Raw genomic sequence first — 24,232 nt, forward strand, 5'->3', positions numbered from 1 at the left:
GCTCTGACTTTGAGGTAATAGTAACCGCACAAACACGCGTTGGTAAAGATTGACGCTTTTGTGTCCACTGATGAGGAAACAAAATAAAACAAAACATGAAGTGTAGAGGATTAGCTACAAAGCTACTTCACAAGTACATCGATCCAACTGAAGTGGAACAAATTTAAAGCGGACAAACTAGCATGGGTCTCATTGATTCAGTCTATAGAGCATTTTCCAGAAAAGATGAAGATATGGCCAAACATTCGTCGGGAAAGACAGAGCTTACTAACCGCCCCATTCGCAAGTACATTCTGGTCAGTGAGGTGAAGAGCATATCGTCAGATGAATCAAATACTCCCGTTTTGAAACTAAAGAGATTGCGTGGAAAAGGTTCACCAAGAGTTCTCAAGACTCCGACAACAATTGAACTTTTGAGGAGGCGAAAGCCATCACCACCCCCAAATATTTTTTCAATGTCAGACCCGAATGGGCATTTAAGGCAAACCTCTTCTTCCCTAACAACTGACACCGAATCTCATAATGCCTCGATGATTAAATCACCACATTTTCATTCAGAAGGTACACCCAACACTCCAGACGAGTCGTCGAAAGAAGTCCCGAGCCAACGAAAAGTCAATTCATCGTTTCAAAACTTACCAGGTGCAGCCAGATTGGAGAGTGGTCATCTACAACAGGAGGAGAAATCTATTTCACAGAGGCTACAAGATGCTTTTGTTGAAGAAGGGAAACAAAGTTTGCTGAATAAAACGCCCAAAAATGCGACAGGGATGGCAGTAGAGAAAGTGCAAGAAAAAGTTCTGGATAAAGACCTACTGGAAGTTCTTGACAAAGACCGAGTGAAGCCCCTTGATAAACATTTAGTAGCAATTCTCCACAAGGAGCCAGTGGAAGCTCTGGAGACAAAACCCAAAAATGCAACAGAAAAACCGGCGCAGCAAGAAGAAGAGCTTTCAACTTCACTACTAAACAAATCAAGGGGAACATTACCGCCCTTGCGTGAAATCTCACCAACGGTTCATAAAAGGAAGAGGGTTATTTGCAAGGATTCTGACCTTTCTATTACAGAGTTGCCGACGCTGAAAGAAAGAGATCAGAAAGATTTACCTCTTCAGAGTAAACGACATAAGCCACTAGGAACCGAAGTGGTTTCAAATGATCAAAAACAAGCTCCTAACCAGATGGACAGTGAAAGGAATGCGGTGTCTATGACCAAAGAAGGAGCAGCAGGTGAGCGAGCCTCGCTTCTTGGATTAGACACACGCGCCCTCACAGCCAGCAAATTGAACCAAATCGATAACCATGACAGTAGCATACATCAAGGTAGAAAACACGTAAAGATAAAAATTCGCCTGAAGCTGTCTAAAAGAACCAGTATCCCACCTGAAGCCATCGACTTGTCCATATTTGATCTGGATGATGAAAAACAGTCAGCGAGAAGTAAAGATTCAAAGCTTTTAGCGAGGGAAATTCCAAAACCAAAAGAAACAATGGCACAGAAAATCAAAAGACTAAACAGGATCCGGAAGGCAGCTAAGGAAGCAAGTTTGGAACAACATGCAAAGGGAAAGGTGCCAATGGCAGGAAAAAATAAGGTTTTTTCACCAGTCGATATTCAAGTGTTGACCCTGCATGCATTTCTCAACACAGCTCAGCAACAGACCCCAGAGAAACCCAAAGAACTGGCAAATCAAAATGAGGATGCATCCCATAAAAAAACAACAACGAGCCTTGAGGCGTTGGCAAAGGATAATTCTACGATTGTGGATGGACGCTCGCAAGCCCTTGCTAGCTTGAATGGTAAACAGAGAGATTTATCAAGTGACAGAGTTGTGCATAGCGAAAACAGTATTAATACAATTGGCGAATACTCACACAAGACTACACCAAAAAGTCAACAAAGAGTGGAAGAAGATACGTTAGAACCTGATTCAACAAATTTTGGACTTGAAACCAATGCACGTGATGTCTCTGAAGCGCTAAGAAGTTTCTTTGTGCTTGACCCGCACCCAAAAAGGACTGCTCGTGCTACAGATGTTGAAAAAATTGAATCTTCGACTCAGGATACGACTCTACGTCAGGAAACCGATAGTGGCAGACAAAACGCAAATGGATATGGCCTAGCGTTTGTCAAAAAACAGTTTCGGACACAGACAGGACATTTAGGGGAACATGGGCTGAATGAAGGGACTGGCGTTGAAGGTGAGTCGAGTATCATCGAGAACAAAGACACCAATGGACGTTTGAAGACGAACATATCCCTGAAGTCTATTAATCCCAAGAAGAAAACAGGAGAAGGAAACTCAAGTCAGTTAGGAGTACCATCAAGTACCACCCAGTTTACTGAAAATGAACACTCTAATAGAGCAGGTGCTGAACTCGATTCACAAAAAGTGATGCGTGCAGAAAACAGTCCTAGACTGAGAAGAAACAAACGAGTCTCTAAAGTGCGAAATATGCTACGTTTGCTGAATTCATCATCTGAAGAAGGTTCGAGCTCTGAGGATGAAGACACGATACTGGTAAGGATTCAGTCGCGTCGTCAATTAAGACAGAATACGGCAGATAGAAGACGCTCTAGCTTAGTTTTAAAAGCTTCACACTTTGAGAGGAGCTTAATCGAAGAGATAGAACAAACCAGTGGTTCAGAATATGTGTCATATGGCGAAAGTAAGCTGTCTTCAAGTGAAGAGTTATTTACAACTGCACCAGAAAGTGCCCCAAAAACACAGCAAAGGGTAGTATCCGGCTCAAGTGGTGTCGAAACCAGTGGAGATGAGCTGATAGTGGAGGGAGAAATTAGAAGTAGCAATAGTAAAGAACTGTCGCATCCAGCTGATCCTGCTGCTAATTCAGCAATGGCCAGTGAGATTCTGGCTGTACTTTCCAACGCGGAGGAGAAGTCCCCATTTTCAAACATGTCAGATTTGGGCCGTGAACACAATGCAGATGACGAAAATGAGGTTGAGGTGGAGAGAACAGTCTCACAGGTGTATTCACCAAACCTTTACGCTGGACACGCTAGTAGTCAGTCTGCTCACCACAATTCTAGCCAACTGGTTCATTCTCCATCTGAGAAGCGAAACGGCATGCATGAAACCGACATCATGTCTGCACCAAAGGGCAGCATATCAGAAGACGAAGAAGGAGAAAAGGGTGCTGATGACGACAGTTTCAATATGTCCATGATAGCTACCTCAATTGATGATATCATTGCCAAAGACCTGAACAAAGCCCAGAAGAAGAAAAAGCGGTTTAATATCGGGAAAAAATACTTGGCCGGCAGTATTAAGGAGAAGAGACTAAGCAATACGAAGAATTTACGTGATACTCAAAATAGTCCATCAAATGATATCTTAAATATGCATTCTGATGCCCAGACAAAAGAGGAACTGGATAGTATCACCAAAATTGAGCTAGATCTTGCCAGAGAGATGTTGCGTAATCTTAGTAAGAAGAAGGTGGACGATATCGCACACGTAACGAAACCGAAAACAAACAAAGCCAATGAAAGTAGGAAAAGAAAGAAGCAAAGAAAAATAGCGAAAGCTAGAGGTAAAGTCAGCGGTGTATGACGGTATATAGTATTTTATAGTAATAACGAAATAATGTATAATTATTCTGTGCAGGACAAAGTGTGGCGATTACACAGAGGAAACATTGCGCACCCCAAAAAGGAAGCAACTTGATAATCCTCTCACCCTCCCCTTTCCCAACTCCTTTTTTATTCAAATCAACCTTTTACCAACAAACATGATCTCTCCTAAATACGCTTTAACCCATTATTATCTTGGACTCAATACTTTATCAACAGCCAAGAAGGCACCTCACATTGTCAATTTGTACTTCGACTACACTTGCCCCTTTAGTGCAAAATTGTTTCTTAAATTATTCAAGACGGTTATCCCCAATTTACAAAAGAAACACCCAGATGGATTTCAGTTTGTAATAGTGAATGTACTTCAGCCATGGCATCCCAACTCAATCTTGCTAGGTGAGTTTGCATTGGCTTACGCCAAGTTGTTGCGGGAAACCCCTAGAGGAGATGAACATGAGTCGTTTTGGAATTTTAATAGAGTTGTCTTTGAAAATCAAAAGCAATTCTATGACAATTCAAACATCAAATTGACCAGAAATCAGATTTATGAACAGATCTACGATGTCATTTCAAAAGAGTTGGACTTGCACGTTGATAAAAAGAGGTTGTTGGATGAACTTGTCATTAAGGAAGGGGGAGAACCAACAAATGAGGGCAATGGAGCAACCGCTGACGTGAAATACTTTACTAGGTATCTTAGAACCGTTGGTGTACATGTAACTCCAACTGTGACTGTGGATGGAATTGTTGATGGTTCTGTATCTAGCGGTTCAAGCGAAGAAGAATTGGTGAAAGTGTTTGAAAGCAAGTTGTGATTTGGCCAGACCTTCTTTGTATAGGCGTTATAAATCATCCTAAACGAGTAGTATACTTCTTGTGGTAACTGGTAACTCTAAGCAATACAGGACTCACTGTAGGGGTTGGCCCTTTGTCGTTTATCGGATAAAGCTTCATTTGTTCGTTTCGTATAGATGCAAGTTTTGCTTGTTTTGTAACACATTATATTTTTCTCCCATCGTTTAGCTTTGTTTTAATTTTGAGGCGCGTAAATTCCTTTTATTTTTTTTGCAGCTTCAAATCATACGATCTTTTTGATGATATACGAAACACCTAAAGGAACTATAAATATAATCAGAATGGAAGGATTGAAAGGTATATGATTTTGACCGGACAACAGAACCAGTACCATGAATGTATTACAATCAACAAACTCGACAACAAGCCTGTTACATGGACAAGTGGCCTCAAATACGGTAGAAAGGTTATGGGCAGATTGGTACTTGTACATTGGAAATGATATCCTTGCTACGGGGCTTCTATTTTTCTTAGTTCACGAGATCATGTATTTTGGTAGATGCTTGCCTTGGTTTATCATAGACCAAATACCATACTTTAGAAAATACAAGATTCAACCCGACAGCATACCCACAAATCAACAACAATGGGAATGTTTCAAAGCTGTTCTCAAGTCGCATTTCTTAGTCGAGGCATTGCCAATTTGGTTATTCCATCCTTTGTGTGCTCAACTAAATATAATCTATGGCGTTCCATTTCCTTCATGGAAAATTCAGGCTTGCCAGATTACATTTTTTTTCATCTGTGAAGACCTTTGGCATTATACATTTCATAGACTTTTCCATTACGGATGGTTCTACAAAAACATTCACAAGATTCATCATAAATATGCTGCTCCATTCGGGTTCGCTGCTGAATACGCCCATCCTGCCGAGGTAGCAGCTTTGGGAGTTGGAACTGTCGGTTTCCCAATTTTATACGCCTACGCGGCAACCAAATTTGACCTGTTACCATCAATCCATTTGTTTACCATAACTTGTTGGATTGTCTTGCGCTTGTTTCAAGCGGTTGACTCGCATTCAGGGTACGATTTCCCCTGGAGTTTGAATAAGTTCTTTCCACTATGGGCTGGTGCTGAACACCATGATCAACACCATCACTATTTCATTGGTAATTACGCCAGTTCGTTTACAGTTTGGGACCGTTTCTTCAGTACTGAATGTGGCCAATTGGCTAAACAAAGAAGAGAAAACAGGGCTAACAAAAAGTCAGAGGCTCTTTATAAAAAAAATTTGTAATTGGAAATATATAGGGTAAAGAGATACACATTTGAGGTATGAAGAGAGGACTTGTAGGATAGATACACTAGATCTCTGAGACTTTTGCAATGAAAGCAATCTCCAACGTACTCTCATAAGGCAATACATAGGTGTGCGGCTCACAATGCCTTTACGTCTACAAATTAGGGCTGCAGCCCCTTTTATAGAAAAATGTTTCTCACAGTAGTAAATATCGCTACCAAATGAGTTAGAACTAACACAAAGTCCTTCAAAGTACCACACCTAAACAAAATTATTCCTCACCTTTTACAGAGACAAAAGAGAGAAAGAGAGAAAACCAAATAGAGAAAGAAAAAACCGAAAAAAAAAAATTTCAATTTGAATACCTTGGATAACTATATTCAGCGATAACGAAAGTATGTTTAAATAAGAGACTAATGAGGAGGACAGTCAGTGCTAAATGGAACGATGAATGATGAGTCAGTTTTCTCCTGGGTGAAGCATTTCATAATGGAATAGACCCTAGGATTGAAGCGATGCCATATCGTTCTGTTTTTTTTTTTTTTTCACATTTCCTTCATTGCATTAAATAGTCGAAATATCTACTTATATGGACATCAAGTACTAACTAATATTCCAGAATGTCAAGATTAAACGAATATCAAGTCATCGGTCGTCGTTTGCCTACCGACTCCGCCCCAGAACCAAAGTTGTTCCGTATGAGAATCTTTGCTCCAAACACCGTTGTTGCTAAGTCAAGATACTGGTACTTTTTACAAAAATTGCACAAGGTTAAGAAAGCCTCTGGTGAAATTGTTTCCGTCAACATCATCAACGAAGCTAAGCCAACCAAGGTTAAGACTTTCGGTGTCTGGATTAGATACGAATCAAGATCTGGTATCCACAACATGTACAAAGAATACAGAGATGTCACCAGAGTTGGTGCCGTCGAAACTATGTACCAAGACTTGGCTGCTAGACACAGAGCTAGATTTAGAAGCATCCACATTTTGAAAGTTGTAGAATTACAAAAGGCTGATGATGTTAAGAGACAATACGTTAAACAATTCTTGACCAAAGACTTGAAGTTCCCATTACCACACAGAGTCCAAAAGACCAAGGCTTTGTACTTCAGCAACAGGCCATCAACTTTCTACTAAATTTTGTTGAAAAGGTTAAGAAAGTAAAGGGGGAAGCTCAGGTTCGTGTTAATTTGAAACTTTTATGTATATAAGAATATACGTAATCGCATTGTATACGTAAAACTAAACTGTAGCCATTGAGAGGCGCAGAAAATGTATTTTGCCGTTGATAGGCTGTAAAGAGAGTGCTTTGTAAATGATTCCAGGTAGCAGCTGTCTCTTCCGTACATGCGCGCTAATTCTATTTAATTGTTATCAAATCGACGACCATCAACATTTATAACAAGGATCTCTATACACAATTATTCAACCATGAGCTACGGAAAGAAAGCAGCAGAAAGATTGGCAGACAAGACTATTCTTATCACAGGATGCTCCCTGGGTATTGGTGAAGCCGCGTGTTTTGAATTGGCTGAAGTAACTCCAAAGATCAAGTTGATTATAACCGCTAGAAGGGTTGAAAAGTTAAACGAGTTGAAACAAAAATTGGAGAGCGAATACCCAGGCATCAAGGTCTTGGCAAAGGAATTGGATGTTTCCAAATTGGAAAGCATTGATCCATTTATTTCTACCTTGCCTCAAGAGTTTGCTGATATTGACATTTTGGTCAACAATGCTGGTTTGGCTTTGGGTAAAGAGTCCGTTGGCGAAATTGCATTGACTGATGTGGTCACCATGTTCCAAACCAACGTGTTGGGTCTCATCACATTGACACAAGCTGTTTTGCCAATCATGAAGAAGAAAGATTCCGGTAGCATTGTCTCGATTGGTAGTATTGCTGGTTTGGTTGCTTACGAAGGTGGATCCATCTACAACGCTTGTAAGGCAAGTGTTCGTTTCTTTATGGATGCTCTTCGTAAGGAGTTGATCTCAACCAAAATTAGAAGCATCTTGATCAGCCCTGGAGCCGTCAAAACTGAATTCTCAAACGTCCGTTTTAGAGGTGACGATTCAAAAGCTGATAGCGTGTACAAGGGAACAGAGCCACTTACAGCCGTCGATATCGCTGAGGTGATTGCGTTCACCTTGACCAGAAGAGAAAACTTGGTTGTTGCTGAAACATTGGTCTTTCCAAATGGTCAAGCATCGCCATTCCACATTTATAGAAATGAGTAAGAAGCTGTTGTCTATATTTCATTCACCTGAATACATATTTAAAAGCTAAGTCCTTCTAATGTCTTTGTGATCTTTGCAGCCCCATCAGCGTCACTGTCGATGGCCAACTTGGGTCGACTCATTTCCAACCCTTGAAGTAAGGTACAAGCCTTGCAAATTTTATTCGACGATAGATACCCACAATTGACACACCTATTTGTTGACACGGATCCATCAGCATGGACCTCAATTTCCTCTGCCTTTTTGTTTTTATACTTCACCGTCTGCTTCTTTTTCTTTGACAACACTAAATGTTCGCCACTGTATATGATATCCATGATACAAGAAGGTCGTATGCTTTCCAACCCCTTCAAAAGCTCTCTGGCTGTCCCTCTAAATGCCTCCGGAGCATACGAGCATTCGGTTGAGAAATAGTCCAATTTTTTATAATGAGCATACAACACAATCTCCTTCTGGTATGTGTATTTAAATGGCTTTGACCTCTTGATGGGAGATTCAGCTGACTGTGTCATTATTCGTGTGCTACCTTCTAAACGATTGGAGTCCCCTCTTAGCAAGTTCATCAAAACAGTCTCGGCCATGTCATCAGCATTGTGTCCTGTCACAACATGATTTATCCCCAATTTTGCAGCACCTCTATCCAATGCCTGACGCCGAAGAACACCACAGTAGGTACATGACGATCTAATACCGGCGCAGCTAACAACTTCATCCATGGTCCAGTTGTACAAATCTTTATAGGACACAATCTCTAGTTCCATTTGATACTGCTGTTGATTGCGCTTCACGGTTGCAAGAGAGTCATCACGATAACCTTTAATTCCCTCATCTATGGAGAGAAGTACAAGCGTTAAACCGTAGTCGTACCTTTCATTTAGGGTTTTGAGTATCGATGCCAAAACAGTCGAGTCCTTACCTCCTGAAGCCCCTATTGCCACTTTTTCACCTGGCTGAAATAAATTACTTGATGTTATCGTGTTGTGTATCTCGGTCTCAAAAACATTATAAAAACATTCTTTACAAAGTTTCATCAAATTCTTTGGTCTTTTCATGACCGCCTTCCTCGAGTGGCATAGCTCACAAAGTGATGCAACTTTGAGTTTCTTTGGTGGCATAACAGTCATCGCTGTGGAGTGGTAGTGGTCTATGTAATAAAATTTTTCAGTCTCTTCTTATTTCTTTTTTTTTTTTTTGTTTCTTTTTATTTTGCAACTGATTAGATAAGAAAGAGGAAGTTTTATTTATATAGTCTTTTACATTACTTTTATACACCCCTATGCAGTTGTCTGAAACTCGTCATTGTTGATATTGACATTAGCAATTTTGAACCTGTTTTCCTCGGGCTGTGGTTGAGTTGTTTGCTGAGTGGATTGTTGTGGTTGTTGTTTCTTACTGTGACCGCTAGCAGATGTCTTTTCGTTCTTGTCTGTAAGCAACTGTATCTTTTCATTCATCAATATAGCCAACTCTTGCAACTTCGATCTGGTTGCAGCAGTCGAAAAGTTGATAAATCCATTTTCGACTTGCTCACCCATTGTGGTCACAGTGTCAGTAACCTTTTCTTCAGGTAAAGCAAAAATAGTGCTCAATTTAGCAATAGACAATTTAGTGTACACTGGCTTGTAAGTAAAAATGTAGGTTCTCAAGCCTTCAATTTGAAGCTGGTTCTTCATCATGGCTAACAAGTCTTCAGTATCTGGGAACAACCTCCAAATCTTTATTGAAGCCAACAAGTCGTAAGCTTTCGACCAGTTGCCCTTTTGCAAAGCAATGGAAGCATGTATAATGTGGTCCTTAATACTCTCTGGTGGACCGGTGAAAAATTGTCTATCGTGAAACTCAAGCTTGCTCTTGAATGATTTAATAGATGAGTTTTTACGCTTATCTTTGGTTGATGAAGCAGCTGCCAAAGCAGGTATTTCAATCAATAAGGAGCACGTCATATAGACACATTCCAACAATTCCAAATTGATATGCTGGTGGAATGGCAACAATTTTTGTTTCTCAGCAACAGTAGCTTGACTAGGGAATTTGGTGCTAAAACCTTGTCCAAGCAATTCCTTTGATCTTTGTGAGTTGATAATTTCATTCAAAATCTTGTGTGATTCTTCAATAGCTCCTACTCTGAACGCACTCAATCCCAATTGGACTAATGCCCTATTGTATTGAACCTGCAATGATGATTCAGCTGAATTTATGTTTTTGTAAAACTGAGATGCAAAAAAGAGCTCTCTGGCTTTCTCGTAGTTATTGTTGACAGCGTAATAGTAAATGGAATAAAGCATCGCAAGTTGTGCGTAAAGCTTATTAGCACTTTTCTGCAAGAACTCACTCAAAGAATCAATAATTTCATTGGCATCACCTTTGCCAATCTTTGTTTCCACTTCATTTCCCTGGATCAACTGTGTTGGTTTGTAGTATATATGTTCCAATCTTCTCAAAACAATCCTGGCCAACTGCTCACTATCAAGTGAAGAATTAATAGATTCAATGTACGCCTGGCCCCTAACAATCAAGTTGTAGATGCTGCTTTCGTCTTTCAATCTCTCAACGTAATCCATGGAATGGGGGTCAGTGTTCTGCAAAGACTTGGTAAAATCATCATCTAACCTATCAATTAAGGATGTGATTGATCCAAAGATTACTTTAACCCCGTCAACTGGTGTGGGTTCTATGTCAATCTCATCAGTTGTTTGCCCAGTTTCACTGACTTGGTATTCCTTCGATGCAAATAAAATGTCTAACAACTTATTTATATCTTCACAATTCTTCTGCCAGTCTTGAATGGGCATGAACTGGTTGGATGAGGCATCAAACCTAATTGACAATAACATTTGGTAAATTGAAATAAGCTCAAATGTGCTTACTTGATCATTAATCAAATTCTCTAAGCTTACAATCTGCTCTGACCTGTCAACGTTCTTCTTACCTCTGCTTTCACTGATTTGCTTCAAGGTTTGGAAAACCGGACTCAACTTCTTACCTTCGTCTTGCTTTTCTTCAACTCTGGTGGCCAGATCCAAGGGTTCGTCTTCTTGATCAAAGTTTTCTGGAACATCTTTGTACAAATCGTAATAGACTTGAAATTCCTTAATCTGTTTCTTGACTCTTTGTCTCAACGTGTTGAAAGCTCTTGCTTCATCTGCTTTCATTGTCTTGTCATCCTTTTCGTTATTTGCAGTCTCGGTAATCGAATCATCCAAACTTGATAACAACTTGATGTAAAACTTTGGAGTTCCAAATCTTTGCTGATTAGCTCTGTTCAAAAGTCTACCCAACTTTTCGAACTCGCTCAATACGACAATCCAATTGTTGCTTCTTTTGTTGACATTAATAATCTCAATTGATGCCTTCATATCGTCCAACAATTTATCCTTGGCACTCTTGACAACTTTTCTACCTTCATCATCACTTTCAGAATCAGATTCATCACCTTTCAAAAAGGACTTTTTCAAAAAATATGCTGGACCTGTTGGACGTCCATCTTCGTCGTCTGAACTGCTTTCTTCATCATCATTAAAAAAGTCATCATCTGATTGTTCAGCAGAGGAAGACAACAACTCTTCCTCAGAGCTACTCACCAAATCCTCCTCCTCAGAAGACGATTCTGAACTATATCCCGATACAAAGAACCTAGACATCTTATTTAACCTTTGAATGTTCGATGGATAATGGGTCCTCTTTGGTCAAATGGAAAAAAAAAGGAAGAAAAAGAAAGAGATCAAAAAAATTTTCTCATTAAAAGAGAAAAGTCGTGTCAAGCACGAATTGCAAAATTTACGTGTAAGTATCTTATTCTATACTATAACTCTTCACTCTCAGGAATTTGAAGGGCTTTTCGTTTCTAATTGAGTATTCCATAACCTCTCCAACTCTATCATCATCAGGACTCGTGGCTTTTCTTACTGCAAAATATTTTTTCCAGTTCAACTTCCCGTGTTTGAATTGTCCCAACGATTTAATGTGAAAGTAGTAGTGGAATGTCAAGTAACTTGTCGAGCCATTTTCTATATTTATACGCACCTCGTCGGACGAGCTAATTGTGAACCTTCCAAGGTAGATTTTAGTTGCCTCGTTTTCCTCCGCATCGGGTATGAATTGCCGCTCCCTCAGGAACCAAGGTATTACTCGATCTGGCGGAAGCACTGATAGCATTTTCGCTACTGTACCATCTGTATAGAATCGTAGGTACCTGTAGTACGTTATTGTTCTCACGGGGTTGGTCCAAGACAATGAATTTTCGCCTTTACTACCCTCACTGTAGTAATTAATGACACTTATGTAACAGCCGCCATATTTGATAAAACCACGCTCGTGAAGCATATTCTTCCAACTCTTGTAGTGCGGTAAGATTAGTAGCTGGTTGAGTGGTATCGGTAGTTCTGTGTCGGACACTAACTTCGACTTGTACGTTTCATTTTCCTCATAAACCTGCCTCGGATAAATAAGCTGGCAAAGATACTTGTATGTGTTGTTTCCAAAACCTAAATGTGCCATCTTCTTGCACGTTATAGACATATTAAACCAAGACTCAGGACTAGTATGAATTAGGACCTCAAATATATGGCACCATATGTCCTTTGGCAAATAAAGAAGAATCGATGGTGCATCGTCTGGATGCTCCAGCTCGTCTTGTAAATGTACTTCACTGAAACTGTCTATTAGTTTGTCCACATTGATTTTCGATACTTCTTTCTCGTCGACCTTGACCAAAGCGTTCTTGCCTTTATCTTTTGAAAGATGCTTATTTGAGTATGTGGATCGGTAAATGATGTCAATGTTGTTATTCAACTTGAACGCTTTTCTGTACACATCAACTGCATCGCTCATGCGTCCTTGACTTTCTAAATATGTGGCCCGTTCAAACAAGGATATGGCTTCATCATTAGTGGTGGGCATTGCTGGTTGCTGTTGATGTGCAAAATGGAAACTGTGGAAACAATATTTTTTTTTCTTTTTTTGTTGCAAACCCGCGATTTCCACATTTTCGTTCTACCATGGGGTGGGAATAAGAAAATGTTGTGTGTGGTAAACCACAAAGTGGCGAGAAGTGTATGTAACGAGCAAAACTGATACTATGCATTAAGAATTGTAATATAGAAAATTGTCTGTTCATGGACTAAACTGACACGTGTTGTTTTAATTATATCAAAGAAGGTCCACTAGAAATTTTACTTTAACAATTCGTCTAAAAAATCAACGTCCTTGACGCCGCTGGTCTTGGTAGTCGCCTTCTTCGGTAAGCTTGAAAAACTTACTTGGGACTTGTGGGGCACTTCATCTTCTGGCTGCGAGAGCTTTAAGTCTAGGAGCTCATTGAGATCAGCATCCAATGTGTCTTCCATCTTTTCTTTCCCTATTTTACCATTCAACATTTGCAAATGCTTGTCATCTCCCTTGATATTATTAATATCTACTACCCTCTGTTGACTACTGCTCTTGTCTCCAAATTTCTTCTTCACCTCATTGTAAAAATTCTGCTGCTCAATTTTCTTCTTTCGCTCATTCTCTATGGCAACTTCTTCCTCTGTGAGACTTCGCAGAGACGGAGTATTCTGGTTCATACCAATAATATAGTCATCTTTTAAATTAGCAAATCCCTTTTTGCGTCCAGACATGTTATACTCCTTGTCACTTACCTGGTAGCTTTCCAAGCCATACTCCTCCAAAAAGTTCTCAGAAAAGCGAGCTTTTAGCAACTTCTTTTTCGGTTTCCTGTCTATATTATTCATAATCTCACCGATATTGAATTGTCCATTCAGCTTATCTACCTCTATCGAGCCGTCAGACGTTTCCCCCTGCTCTTCCTTCTCTTTCAAATCGTTTAGAATTTGTTGTTTTAGTTTGACTTTCTGCTGAAGTGTCAACTCTTCAGATGAGTCTAGCTCGGGGTAGAAATGGTTTATCAATGCTTCGTCTACTTCTGAGTCCCATTCATCGTCTGAATCGGCCAAATGAATTGCTGGTTTCTTCTCCGTCTTCTTTTTGCCACTCCATTTGGGAGTTGTAGCTGGAACTTGTGTAGATGATGGCAAAATTCCATGCTTTTTCATATATTGGAACTTTGCCTTCTTATCCCATTTGTTTGATTGAACCATATTATGAATGAAAGGGTGGGGGTGATAGTCTTAGAAATTGAAAAGATAAGTACTTTTGGGGGTTGAAACGAGGGGTTGGTGTAGTTATGACAACCTAGTGTGCTTTGTGCAATATTGTAATTGTTGATATAAATATATGTTCTATTTCAAAACTTCAAACTTTGGTGCTTTGCAATGGCTAGCATTACACTCATTGAAGACTTTACTCATAATTGTGTCAGGTTTCTCAAGGGTAATTCTTTTTCAATTTTTTTTTCCACTGAATCCGTCCCAGCACCAGCACCACACAACCACATAACCACTACTAATACCATGTCGGACAAGAAGTCTATTCAGGACCTTCTCAACATGCTCACTGTTGGTGAGACCTTGTCTGCATCACAGGAGAAAAAAATGAAAGACTACCTCTTTTGGAATAGCCAACCTGTCCCAAAATTGGACGAGTCTATTAAAGAGGAAGGTCCAATTGATCCACCCAAAACCCCAGCTGATGTTTCGGATAAGCCAATGCCATTGCTTGCTGAGTTCGAATGGAGTACTGTTGATATTGATGATGATAAACAAATAAACGAGCTTTATGACTTGTTATATGAGAATTACGTCGAAGATACGGATGCTACATTTCGATTCAAGTATAGTCGTGAGTTTTTCAAGTGGGCATTAAAACCACCAGGTTGGAAAAAGGAATGGTATGCTGGAGTTCGTGTAAAGTCGAGCAATAGATTAATTGCCTTCATCGCGGCAACTCCTGTGACAGTTAAGTTGAACAAGTCAAACAAGTCCATGGGCAGTGTTGAAATAAACTTCTTGTGTATACACAAAAAGTTGAGGAATAAAAGACTTGCTCCAATATTAATTAAGGAGATCACGAGAAGAGTGAATAAGGAAAACATTTGGCAAGCTTTATACACTGGGGGTGCCATTTTGCCCACTCCACTTGCCACTTGCCGTTACCAGCATCGACCTCTCAACTGGCCGAAACTACACGACGTCGGATTCAGCCACTTGCCAGCAGATAAAACAAAGGCTAGTATGATAGCTCACTACGCATTACCCAATGCTACGCAATTGCCGGGCTTGAGGAAAATGACTGATGCTGATGTACCCGATACCTTAAAGTTGTTGAATGATTACCAAAAAAGATTTGATATTGTGCAAGAGTTCACCGAGGAGGAGTTCAGTCATTGGATGTTGGGCCAATCAGACGTTATCAAGGCATATGTGGTGGAAAAGGAAGGAAAGATTACCGATTTTTTTTCGTATTATCTACTTCCATTCACCGTTTTAGAGAATAAAATGCACGATGAGTTGGGCGTAGCCTATTTATTTTACTATGCTACCGATACCAAAGAGGGCTATAAGGCTAGGTTAACAGACTTGATGAACGACGCGTTGATTACGGCCAAGCTGTTCCAGGCTGATGTTTTCAATTGCCTCACTTGTCAAGATAACACGTTTTTTTTAAAAGGATGCAAATTTGGCAGTGGAGATGGCTTTTTGAATTACTACTTGTTCAATTATAGGACTTTCCCAATGAACGGTGGTATTGACAAGGAGTCAAAACAGGTTGCAGAGGACCAAACAAGTGGTATTGGAGTTATTCTTTTGTAGAATAGTTAGAAATGCAGAATCAAAGGTTTTGGGTTTCATTTCGTAAAGTGTTTACCTCCGTCGCTATTACACTCGGTCTATACCATCTACTCTTTCATGTGACTGAATGTTGAGAGGCGGGAAGGTGTTGCGAAACTATCCAAACAACGCTACCGTTTCCATATTTTGAAGTTCCACAAAATATGGGACAAAAATTATTCTCTTCACCTCATCGCTTTCTTCTCTCAACAATGATTTCATCCAGCACATGGGTCCCTAGAGGTTATGCCTCAGAATTCCCCGAGAAATATGAATTGGATGACGAGGAAATGGAGAGAATCAATTCCATGGCGCAGCTTGAAATCAATGATGCCAAGGAGGATTTAGAAGATGCAAAAAAGACACTAACTGACCAGATTGACATTGATGATGACTTAAAAGAGTACGATTTGGAGCACTATGATGATGAAGAAGAAGACAATGATGGAGAGAAGGTAACCATGTTTCCTGGCTTGTCGGCTGCCAAGATTGACCAGTCTGAAGATTCAGAGGATGTTTACTTATCATTACCGACGGAAGTGGACGAGAAAGAGGAGAAGAAAGAAAATCAAATATATCCTACTGACAACTTGGTTTTAGCCACAAGAACCGAAGATGATATTTCGTGGTTAGATATATACATTTACGATGATGGAGCAGGTGCCCCAGCTGGAGCCAAAGAAGAGGAGGAGGACAAATTAGATGCCGATGTTGCCAATGGTCTCATCAGAGACTCAACTTTGTACGTCCATCATGACATAATGTTGCCAGCATTTCCGTTGTGCGTTGAATGGATAAATTACAAACCTGGACAGCTGGTGGTGGCAGATTCTAATATTGGAAACTTTGCCGCAGTCGGTACCTTTGATCCTCAAATCGAGTTGTGGAACTTGGACTTTGTCGACAAGGCTTTCCCTGATATTATTCTAGGAGAAGTTTCTGCCAAAAAGAAGAAGAAGAAAAAGTCTGGACATGTGACAACCCATCACACAGATGCTGTTTTGTCGTTAGCCCATAATAAAACTCACAGGTCTGTGTTGGCTTCCACATCGGCTGACAGCACAGTAAAGCTTTGGGACCTAAATACGGGTACGGCTGTGCGATCTTTGAACCAAATACACCACGGAAAGACGGTCTCCTCTTCCCAATGGAACCCTTCTGAGCCATCAATTTTGTTAACAGGTGGTTACGATTCGAAGGTTGCTGTTTCTGATGTGCGACTTACCGACAACCTCTCCAAGTGTTATTCTGTCGGTTCTGGAGAGGAAGTGGAGAATGTTAGATGGAGTTCAAACCCAGAAGTGTTCTATGCTGGTACTGACCAAGGTAACGTCTATTGCTTTGACATTAAAGCTTCCAAACCATTGTGGACCTTGCATGCACATGATGCTGGAATCTCGTCATTGGATATTAACAACTACATTCCTGGTATGTTGGTAACTAGTGCCATGGGAGAAAAGACAGTAAAGTTGTGGAAGGCGCCTGAAGAAGGAGGTCCATCCATGATTTTGTCAAGAGACTTTGGTCTCGGTAATGTGTTGACCACTTCCTATGCAAATGATATAGAGGTTGCTGGTAACTTGGTCATTGGTGGTGTGACTGGTGGTTTAAAGATGTGGGATACATTTTCCAATAGATCAGTAAAGAATGGATTCAAAGATGAGTTAAAACTCTTACAGATAAAAGCCAGGGATGAGGCAAAGGCTGCTGGTCGTGCATCAAGAATAGCTAGAAAATATCAGACTGATGTTAGTGACACAGTGCTAGAGGTGGATGGATCTAAAGATGATTCCGAATCCGAAGACGAAGGTGAGGGTTTTGAAGGTGGCGAGGAAATAGATGAAGAGGTAGATGAGGAGTAATTAGTATATCTTTATTCAATATAGGTCTAGCTCAAATCTATAACGTATGTTGCTCAACTCTCTCTTTTGGCAAAATATCCACTAATAAGCTTCCCTCAACGCTGGGCAAACTTTTCTTATGTTTGGCTATGTTTTCGAAAAACCTATCAAAGAGATAAGCGGTATCTTGTGGACCACCCTTGGCCTCAGGATGGAATTGCGTAGAAAAGATTGGTTTCGTGGTGTGAACCAAACCCTCATTGGAGTTATCGTTCAAGTTGATAAACATTTCTTTCCAACCTTCAGTTAAAGTCGAAGTGTCAACAGCATATCCGTGATTTTGGGATGTGATGTGGCATTTTCCCGAGATCAAATCCAAAGTGGGGATATTGTGTGCTCTGTTTCCATACTTTAATTTGATAGTCTTAGCACCACTCGCCAATGCAAGCAATTGATGGCCCAAGCAAATACCAAAAATAGGCAATTCTGGATGTGTATCCATGATTTTCCTCAAATTATCAACGGTAGTAGAACAATGAGTTGGATCACCTGGACCGTTGGAAATGAAAATACCATCAAACTTGTCAGCAATTTTGTCAATAGGATAGTCGTATGGGAACACTGTCAACGAAGCACCCCTCTCAACCAAGCAACGCAAAATATTTTCCTTTGCACCACAATCCAAAACGGCTATGTGTACGTTTTTCGAGTGTTCCTTTGGACACTCAACGTGGAATGGCTGTTTCGTTGAGACCTTTTGAACCAAGTTGATAGCTCCTGGGTCCTCAAAAGCTGCATCTTCATCTGCATCGTATTCTTCTCCAATGGTGATCTTACCTAAGCTCGACCCTTTATCTCTCAAGTATGAAACCAATTGCCTAGTATCAACACCTGTTATAGCAGCTACCCCATTCCTCTTACACCACTGTTGCAAACTCTCGACGGCCGTCCAGTGACTATATTCCAAAGCAACATCACCAACGACTATACCAATACATTGAATTTTAGGGCTCTCCACGTACTTTAACAAATTGAACTCATCTTTTATAGTCGACGAAGGCACACCATAGTTACCTATTAAGGGCTGCGTGAAACACAAAATCTGTCCTTTGTAGGAAGGATCAGTCATACTTTCAGGATATCCGACTAACGAAGTGGTGAAGACCGCTTCACCACTCACATTTCGATTTGCACCAAATGAATATCCACTGAAAACTGGGCCATTCTTTATTGTAAGCGTTGCTCTGTCCAATTGTGACTTGTTGTTTGTAAACGACTTGCTTGCAGTAGCAAGAAACCTCTTAAATTGAAACATTACTGTTATTGAGAAAGAAGAAAGGAGAAGGGCAAAAAGAGTAAGAGTAAGAGTAAGAGTAAGAAGAAAAATTTTTTTTTCTTACTTCTTTGATTAAAAGATTAGCGCGCTTAAATTGAATTACCAAATTGAGTCATTGCTTCGCTACCAATATTTTCTCATCCTACCAACACCGGAACATCTAAACTAACGACATTGTGTGCAAACTCATTCTGTTCACTATTTGTTCCCTTGTATTTGACCACGACTTGCAAGCAGTACAACCTACCCACTAAGCAGTTCTGGAATGTGGGTATCAACGTTACATTATGTTTGTTTTCTACGCTCAAGGATATCTTCAATCGTTTTGTCCACCTGAATTTCCCATTGCCTAACTGTGAGACATTCCAATCAGGCTCATCGAGATCGGTCCGAAAATAGTCCTTGACCGTGTCCTTCATTATGCCCAATTTTTGCACAGATTTCAAGTGCATGAACGATTCTTTGCTGACAATTAATGAATTTGATTTCAAAAAATTGATGTAATGACCAACTTGATCTTTTATCTGGTGCAAGTTCTTCTCAGTTGTCTCTACAGAGTCATTCAGTGCATTTGCTTGATTCTTGTAGAAAAAGTCATAGCCAATTTCAAACGAAAGAGGGTACTCCGTGTGATATGACCATACCACTATGTTTGTGCTGACCTTTATTGGAGGTGGTCTAATATTGCTATCACTCTCAAAACACAAGTCAGTCTCAAGGGTGTCAAGTACATCTTCATCATCTCGATTATATAGCTCTTCCATATTGCTGGTTACTGGATGCAAGGAATTGTCATTTCCACTATTATATTTCATCAACAATCTTGGCGACCCATACGGTATAACCTTATCAGGGAAATTGATCGACATTGTCAGCTGTCCTATTTTGATTAGGGAAGATAAAATCATTTTCTTCTTCTTTCCATATATATCTACCGGGCGGTTAGTTGTGACAAAGTTGTCATCAAGGATTATCTTCGAGTCTTCATTAAGCTTTAAATTCTTCAACTTCATTTCAAAAGGCGATAATTCATCACTGTTGAGCTTCTGGTCAATCTCCTTTTCCACTTTATTATTTAGTTCTTGAATTTGATGCCAGGTGGTGTTGTACTTCAATTGCTCTAAAAATTTGCCACCGAGTCCTACGTCAGGGAAATTGCCTAAGCTGTGTAGTTTGCAATATGCAACCTGCTCTTTCAAATCTGGAATGAAGCGAAGAAAGTATTGTGCAGATTTAGAAATCACATAATCATTTGTGGCATTGTCTATATCTTGATGCGAAACAGCCTCTTTCGAGTTAACTTTGTCGATAATTTTAGCCTCGATGGTATAGGAAACACTCATGTCGTCAAAACAAAAGTCCCTTGTCAACAACGGAGTGCCCCTTATATTTAAGGTGCCGTATCCCAATGTCTTGTTCAAGGTTATACTTTCACCTCTATTGTAGAAACACGTCTTGTCCACCCCCATTGAGGGCGGTGGTAACAAATGTGGAAGAACCGAATTTACACAAGCGTTGTCCAACAATCCATGGGGGAACTTGAAAGTGAAAAACTTCTTGTATTTGGTCTTTGGCTGTAATATCCTGTTATCGGGGAGACCAATCAAACAACCATCCATTTTATCCAAGGTAAATGGCTCGTATTCGATCCCAGCACTATTTGGCACATATGTGTATCCGTAACTTGCACTCAAATCATACATTTTGAGAAACTTCTTCATCAAGATTCGGCTGTACTTGTTGTTAAAATTGAATGCGTGTGGATTCTTCTCCGTAGATTTGACAGTTCCTTCAAGTGAAACAGTGAAGAGACCAAACTCAACCGGTGAATCTGAAGTATTTGTCACAACAACATATCCATTGACGTGGTCACCACTGGTGTACTCTTTTAAGCGAAATTCTAATTCACTTTTGGTGTTTGGCTGTGGAATCGTTTTAGTAACATATATTTGAATGTCGATTGCAGAATTTGTTGCTTTATGCAATTTATCTATGTTGTCCAAAGGTGATGCCCCATACGTTTCTTGCGTTACAGCAACGTTCTGATTATGCACACCAGGAGATGAAACCATGGGACTTAGCAATGGCCTAGGACTGACTTCACTGAACACCCCTTGCTCCTGTTCCCGTTGTCTTTCCAACTCCTGTTCTATTGTATATTCGGGGACCAAATTGGTTAGGCTCTGATCAATTGACTGGCGTGGAGTCAGTGCTAGCGATACATCGTTGCTAGATGTACTATTTAAGGTATCGCCATATCGTGGCGGAGATCTGGAAAAATCCTCCTGAAATTGACGATCATCTCGTCTTAGTATGCTCTGGAACATTTCAAAAGATGGAAGCAAATCAAAGTATTCTGTACGGGTTGCACTATTGACAGCCGTTAGATGGGATTGTGGCCTTGAGCTGTTTGTTGCAGTCCCCGATAAAAGATCGATCTGTCGCTGCTGTTCAGGCGACGGCCTATATGGCACGTTCTTCAGCCTCGACTTTTTAGATCTAGCTTCAACTTCGGCATCATTGTTGCCCTCAGATATATCATATGAGGGTGGCAAGTCGTACTTATCTAGCTTTGATGTTTTTCTCGTCATCTAGTTGTATATATGGTCCTGTGGAGCAAAGTGGAGTAAAGGTAAAGTTGAAATCTCGGAAAAATTGAATTTGACACAACTCAAAGTGATGATTTGATAAAACCTTTCTTACAAGAAAGAACAAAACTAATTTATTTTCCCACTTGATACATAATTCCGGAATTAGCTTGTCTTTTTTTCAAAAGTCCATTCAAGAAAGCTAGTTATTCCTACCTTATCAAACAAGTTTAACCAAGCATAGCTCATCGCGATGTCTGTCCCGAGTCAAGATTTGGTATTCTTCAAAAATCACACATTGATTCCAGATTCTATACTATCATCACAAAAATCTTGCTTATCTACTATCACATATTCACAGGGCACTAATCCCAACTGGTTAATAAACTCACTAATCGAAAATGCGATCTTTGGAACTGCCTCTTTGATTAACCAAGAATTGAAAAAACGGGCAAACCTTGGTAAGGTAGTGCTATTCAGCTTCCTTCACCTGGAAACCCATTTTGCAAGAGGAATCCGCAAGAATGGAGTTAACTTGCTGGAAGCAAACTATAAGTTTGCTGACTGCTTCTCAAATCTTTTCACCGAGAGGATAAAAAACACAGAAGATGCAATTAATGATGTGAATAAATTGTTCAATGTTGAGATTGATGAAGGTTCGGTAGTTATTGTTGAAGCACCAGAGGTTCTACTCTATTCAACAAATATATCCAGTGACGATTTATTGTTCACATTGCTCAAGTTGAACAAAAAAGCTAGCCAATTATTTGTCGTTGTTGCCAAAGATGAGCAGCTTGTTGATTACAATGCCAATGACATATTCAACCCAGCTTTCAAAGTTACAGATTTTGTCACCAAGTTGCTTTTTAGATCTAACTTGAACATCACTCTAGAGCCCTTGGCAACAGGTAGGGCCAAAGATATCACGGGCAGCATTGTCGTTTCCAAAGGAGCACTACAATACGATGATCTAATAGTGGAAGAGAAAAGCTATGTATACAACATCACAAAAGACTCAAATGTCAAAATATTTTACCGCTAACTACGTTTTCTATGCAAATTATATAAATCATCCAATGCAAATTCAATGGCACACCGGGTCCACAACAAGGGAAAAAGGGGCCATACCGATCTTTCACCGACTAAAATCCAATATGGAATATTCTCTTTAGTACGATGAATATCAAAAACTCTACCAAGATCCTTAACCAAATACCTCATCTCGGGAACGATGGTAACTTCTCTAATTGACGCGGCGTACTGCATTGCAGTTGGTTTTTCATCGATAAACAAACGCTTCATGACTTCAGTCAATAAACCCAATTTATTAAGCACAATAAGGCGGTGTAAAACTTCCATGCCAATGATGGTCTTTAATTTTTTCTTTAAATTGAAGCCGCTGTCTTTTGCAAACTTTTCAATATCCCTCTTGCTAATCTCATTACCGTCGTAAGTTCTTGTTCTCTTGTCATATCTTACTTTACCATATGATGCATGGTAATGCTTCAAGTCATTGCTGATTAAAGGTGCAAGGTAAGGTTTCGCCAAGCTGATGACAAAATGGTTAACATTGAACAACTCCGTCAACTTGGTGAATGGTGAATGGTGCTGTGAAATGTCTGTTGTTACATTGTTTTTAAAGTAGGATGTGTGATAAGTTACCTCCTGTGGTTTCAAGAATTTGACATCCAAATCAGGCGTTTGCAAAACAATTTCGTTGTTATAATCTTTAACGTAAAGCGCTATATCGTCAGACAAAACCCCAGTTCCTATTGATGCATAAATAGCGGTCCAGATAATAACATTGGGGGCGGTGATATAGTTGAGCAAAGACGGAACACTCCTGCTTGTAGGGTGTATCACAACATTCAAAATCTTCCCTGTCTTTATATAGGCCTCTTCAAATGTCAAATCACCAATGGTATCACGGACAAACTTGAGAAAGAGTAATATGTCCTGACTGTAGCCCTTTCTCACCACATTTTCAATCACATTGCCAAATCTTTCGTCAATTTCGTGATTGAGAATATCGATATTCTTCATCATTTCCTCAATATTCACTAAAATGGGAATCAATTCATCATCCGTAGACGTGCAAACTAATGAAGCTACTGCAGCTCCAACTGCACTACCACCAATCACTCTAGGCAAGAGTCGTTTGAAATATAATGCTTTCACAACTCCCAAGTGGCATAATCCAAACAACGACCCACCTTGTAGTAACAAAGCCGAAGACCCAAAACTCTGTCTTGTATCGTGGAAAAAGTCTAACTTCAACTGCTTACTATTCATTACATATTCGTTCCCACTAGAGTTGCTCAAACTTTCATTTAAAAATTCCAAACAATGAAGTATTTCGTTTATATATTCCTCAATTTTAAACTTGGTGCCCATGTACGACTTTAAATATAATCGTTTCTGAGCAATACCCCCAAAATTTCTAATAAGTCCTGATCTTAACAAAGACATAATCTTCTGCGAGTCATTGTTTTCTCTAGCTTCGGTCAAGGATTTGATTCTCTCGTTGATCAAGACGTAATCATAGTGTTTGCTGATAAAGTTTTGTCGCCACAAGTCCATATTTGTAAGCCGATCAATCTCAAACGCCGTCAGCCTCCACTCGTTGTAGTTTGATGCATTTTGTAGTTGTTTTATGTACTCTTTCAATGGATCTCTCCTATTGTAAATGTGATACAAATGCTTGACCCAGAAGAAGCAAATGTCGAGAAAAAACTCAATAATAGCCCATATGAAGCTCGGGGTATTGTTAATGATAAACGCTACAGGTGGTAAAATGGTGTTGTCTATC

The 24,232-nt window shown here is 39.9% G+C and overlaps 14 protein-coding genes across 14 annotated transcripts; 7 read left to right on the forward strand and 7 right to left on the reverse strand. All coding sequences in view use genetic code 12, as the record gives it.

The window, feature by feature from the left end:
* Nucleotides 1–182: 182 nt before the first annotated feature.
* Nucleotides 183–3,575, forward strand: CANMA_000872 (uncharacterized protein; the record flags this gene model as incomplete). The annotated part of the gene is made up of 1 exon (XM_051818269.1): nt 183–3,575. One exon carries the CDS (start codon nt 183–185, stop codon nt 3,573–3,575), a length of 3,393 nt encoding a protein of 1,130 aa, XP_051673474.1.
* Nucleotides 3,576–3,753: 178 nt separating this feature from the next.
* CANMA_000873 (uncharacterized protein) lies at nt 3,754–4,413 on the forward strand (the record flags this gene model as incomplete). Its single annotated transcript, XM_051818270.1, has 1 exon — nt 3,754–4,413. One exon carries the CDS (start codon nt 3,754–3,756, stop codon nt 4,411–4,413), a length of 660 nt encoding a protein of 219 aa, XP_051673475.1.
* A 372-nt stretch (nt 4,414–4,785) lies between these two features.
* ERG251 (Erg251p) lies at nt 4,786–5,691 on the forward strand (the record flags this gene model as incomplete). The annotated part of the gene is made up of 1 exon (XM_051818271.1): nt 4,786–5,691. The coding sequence occupies one exon, from the start codon at nt 4,786–4,788 to the stop codon at nt 5,689–5,691; it is 906 nt and encodes a 301-aa protein (XP_051673476.1).
* A 623-nt stretch (nt 5,692–6,314) lies between these two features.
* Nucleotides 6,315–6,833, forward strand: RPL20B (60S ribosomal protein eL20; the record flags this gene model as incomplete). The annotated part of the gene is made up of 1 exon (XM_051818272.1): nt 6,315–6,833. One exon carries the CDS (start codon nt 6,315–6,317, stop codon nt 6,831–6,833), a length of 519 nt encoding a protein of 172 aa, XP_051673477.1.
* Nucleotides 6,834–7,127: 294 nt separating this feature from the next.
* CANMA_000876 (oxidoreductase) lies at nt 7,128–7,931 on the forward strand (the record flags this gene model as incomplete). The annotated part of the gene is made up of 1 exon (XM_051818273.1): nt 7,128–7,931. One exon carries the CDS (start codon nt 7,128–7,130, stop codon nt 7,929–7,931), a length of 804 nt encoding a protein of 267 aa, XP_051673478.1.
* A 38-nt stretch (nt 7,932–7,969) lies between these two features.
* CANMA_000877 (uncharacterized protein) lies at nt 7,970–9,055 on the reverse strand (the record flags this gene model as incomplete). Its single annotated transcript, XM_051818274.1, has 1 exon — nt 7,970–9,055. The coding sequence occupies one exon, from the start codon at nt 9,053–9,055 to the stop codon at nt 7,970–7,972; it is 1,086 nt and encodes a 361-aa protein (XP_051673479.1).
* A 150-nt stretch (nt 9,056–9,205) lies between these two features.
* Nucleotides 9,206–11,572, reverse strand: NIP1 (translation initiation factor eIF3 subunit c; the record flags this gene model as incomplete). Its single annotated transcript, XM_051818275.1, has 1 exon — nt 9,206–11,572. One exon carries the CDS (start codon nt 11,570–11,572, stop codon nt 9,206–9,208), a length of 2,367 nt encoding a protein of 788 aa, XP_051673480.1.
* Nucleotides 11,573–11,723: 151 nt separating this feature from the next.
* On the reverse strand, nt 11,724–12,830 carry CANMA_000879 (SCF ubiquitin ligase complex subunit; the record flags this gene model as incomplete). The annotated part of the gene is made up of 2 exons (XM_051818276.1): nt 11,724–12,123; nt 12,457–12,830. The coding sequence occupies 2 exons, from the start codon at nt 12,828–12,830 to the stop codon at nt 11,724–11,726; spliced, it is 774 nt and encodes a 257-aa protein (XP_051673481.1).
* Nucleotides 12,831–13,102: 272 nt separating this feature from the next.
* Nucleotides 13,103–14,029, reverse strand: CANMA_000880 (uncharacterized protein; the record flags this gene model as incomplete). The annotated part of the gene is made up of 1 exon (XM_051818278.1): nt 13,103–14,029. One exon carries the CDS (start codon nt 14,027–14,029, stop codon nt 13,103–13,105), a length of 927 nt encoding a protein of 308 aa, XP_051673482.1.
* Nucleotides 14,030–14,341: 312 nt separating this feature from the next.
* Nucleotides 14,342–15,640, forward strand: NMT1 (glycylpeptide N-tetradecanoyltransferase; the record flags this gene model as incomplete). Its single annotated transcript, XM_051818279.1, has 1 exon — nt 14,342–15,640. The coding sequence occupies one exon, from the start codon at nt 14,342–14,344 to the stop codon at nt 15,638–15,640; it is 1,299 nt and encodes a 432-aa protein (XP_051673483.1).
* Nucleotides 15,641–15,870: 230 nt separating this feature from the next.
* PWP1 (rRNA-processing protein) lies at nt 15,871–17,520 on the forward strand (the record flags this gene model as incomplete). Its single annotated transcript, XM_051818280.1, has 1 exon — nt 15,871–17,520. The coding sequence occupies one exon, from the start codon at nt 15,871–15,873 to the stop codon at nt 17,518–17,520; it is 1,650 nt and encodes a 549-aa protein (XP_051673484.1).
* Nucleotides 17,521–17,557: 37 nt separating this feature from the next.
* CPA1 (carbamoyl-phosphate synthase (glutamine-hydrolyzing)) lies at nt 17,558–18,814 on the reverse strand (the record flags this gene model as incomplete). The annotated part of the gene is made up of 1 exon (XM_051818281.1): nt 17,558–18,814. One exon carries the CDS (start codon nt 18,812–18,814, stop codon nt 17,558–17,560), a length of 1,257 nt encoding a protein of 418 aa, XP_051673485.1.
* A 158-nt stretch (nt 18,815–18,972) lies between these two features.
* CANMA_000884 (ubiquitin-ubiquitin ligase) lies at nt 18,973–21,426 on the reverse strand (the record flags this gene model as incomplete). The annotated part of the gene is made up of 1 exon (XM_051818282.1): nt 18,973–21,426. One exon carries the CDS (start codon nt 21,424–21,426, stop codon nt 18,973–18,975), a length of 2,454 nt encoding a protein of 817 aa, XP_051673486.1.
* A 798-nt stretch (nt 21,427–22,224) lies between these two features.
* CANMA_000885 (bifunctional triglyceride lipase/lysophosphatidylethanolamine acyltransferase) lies at nt 22,225–24,003 on the reverse strand (the record flags this gene model as incomplete). The annotated part of the gene is made up of 2 exons (XM_051818283.1): nt 22,225–22,413; nt 22,552–24,003. 2 exons carry the CDS (start codon nt 24,001–24,003, stop codon nt 22,225–22,227), a joined length of 1,641 nt encoding a protein of 546 aa, XP_051673487.1.
* Between the last annotated feature and the right edge of the window lie 229 nt (nt 24,004–24,232).

This window comes from Candida margitis (genome assembly GCF_024628925.1).
Source record: "Candida margitis strain CBS 14175 chromosome Unknown scaffold26, whole genome shotgun sequence".
Taxonomy (NCBI): Eukaryota; Fungi; Ascomycota; class Pichiomycetes; order Serinales; family Debaryomycetaceae; genus Lodderomyces; species Lodderomyces margitis.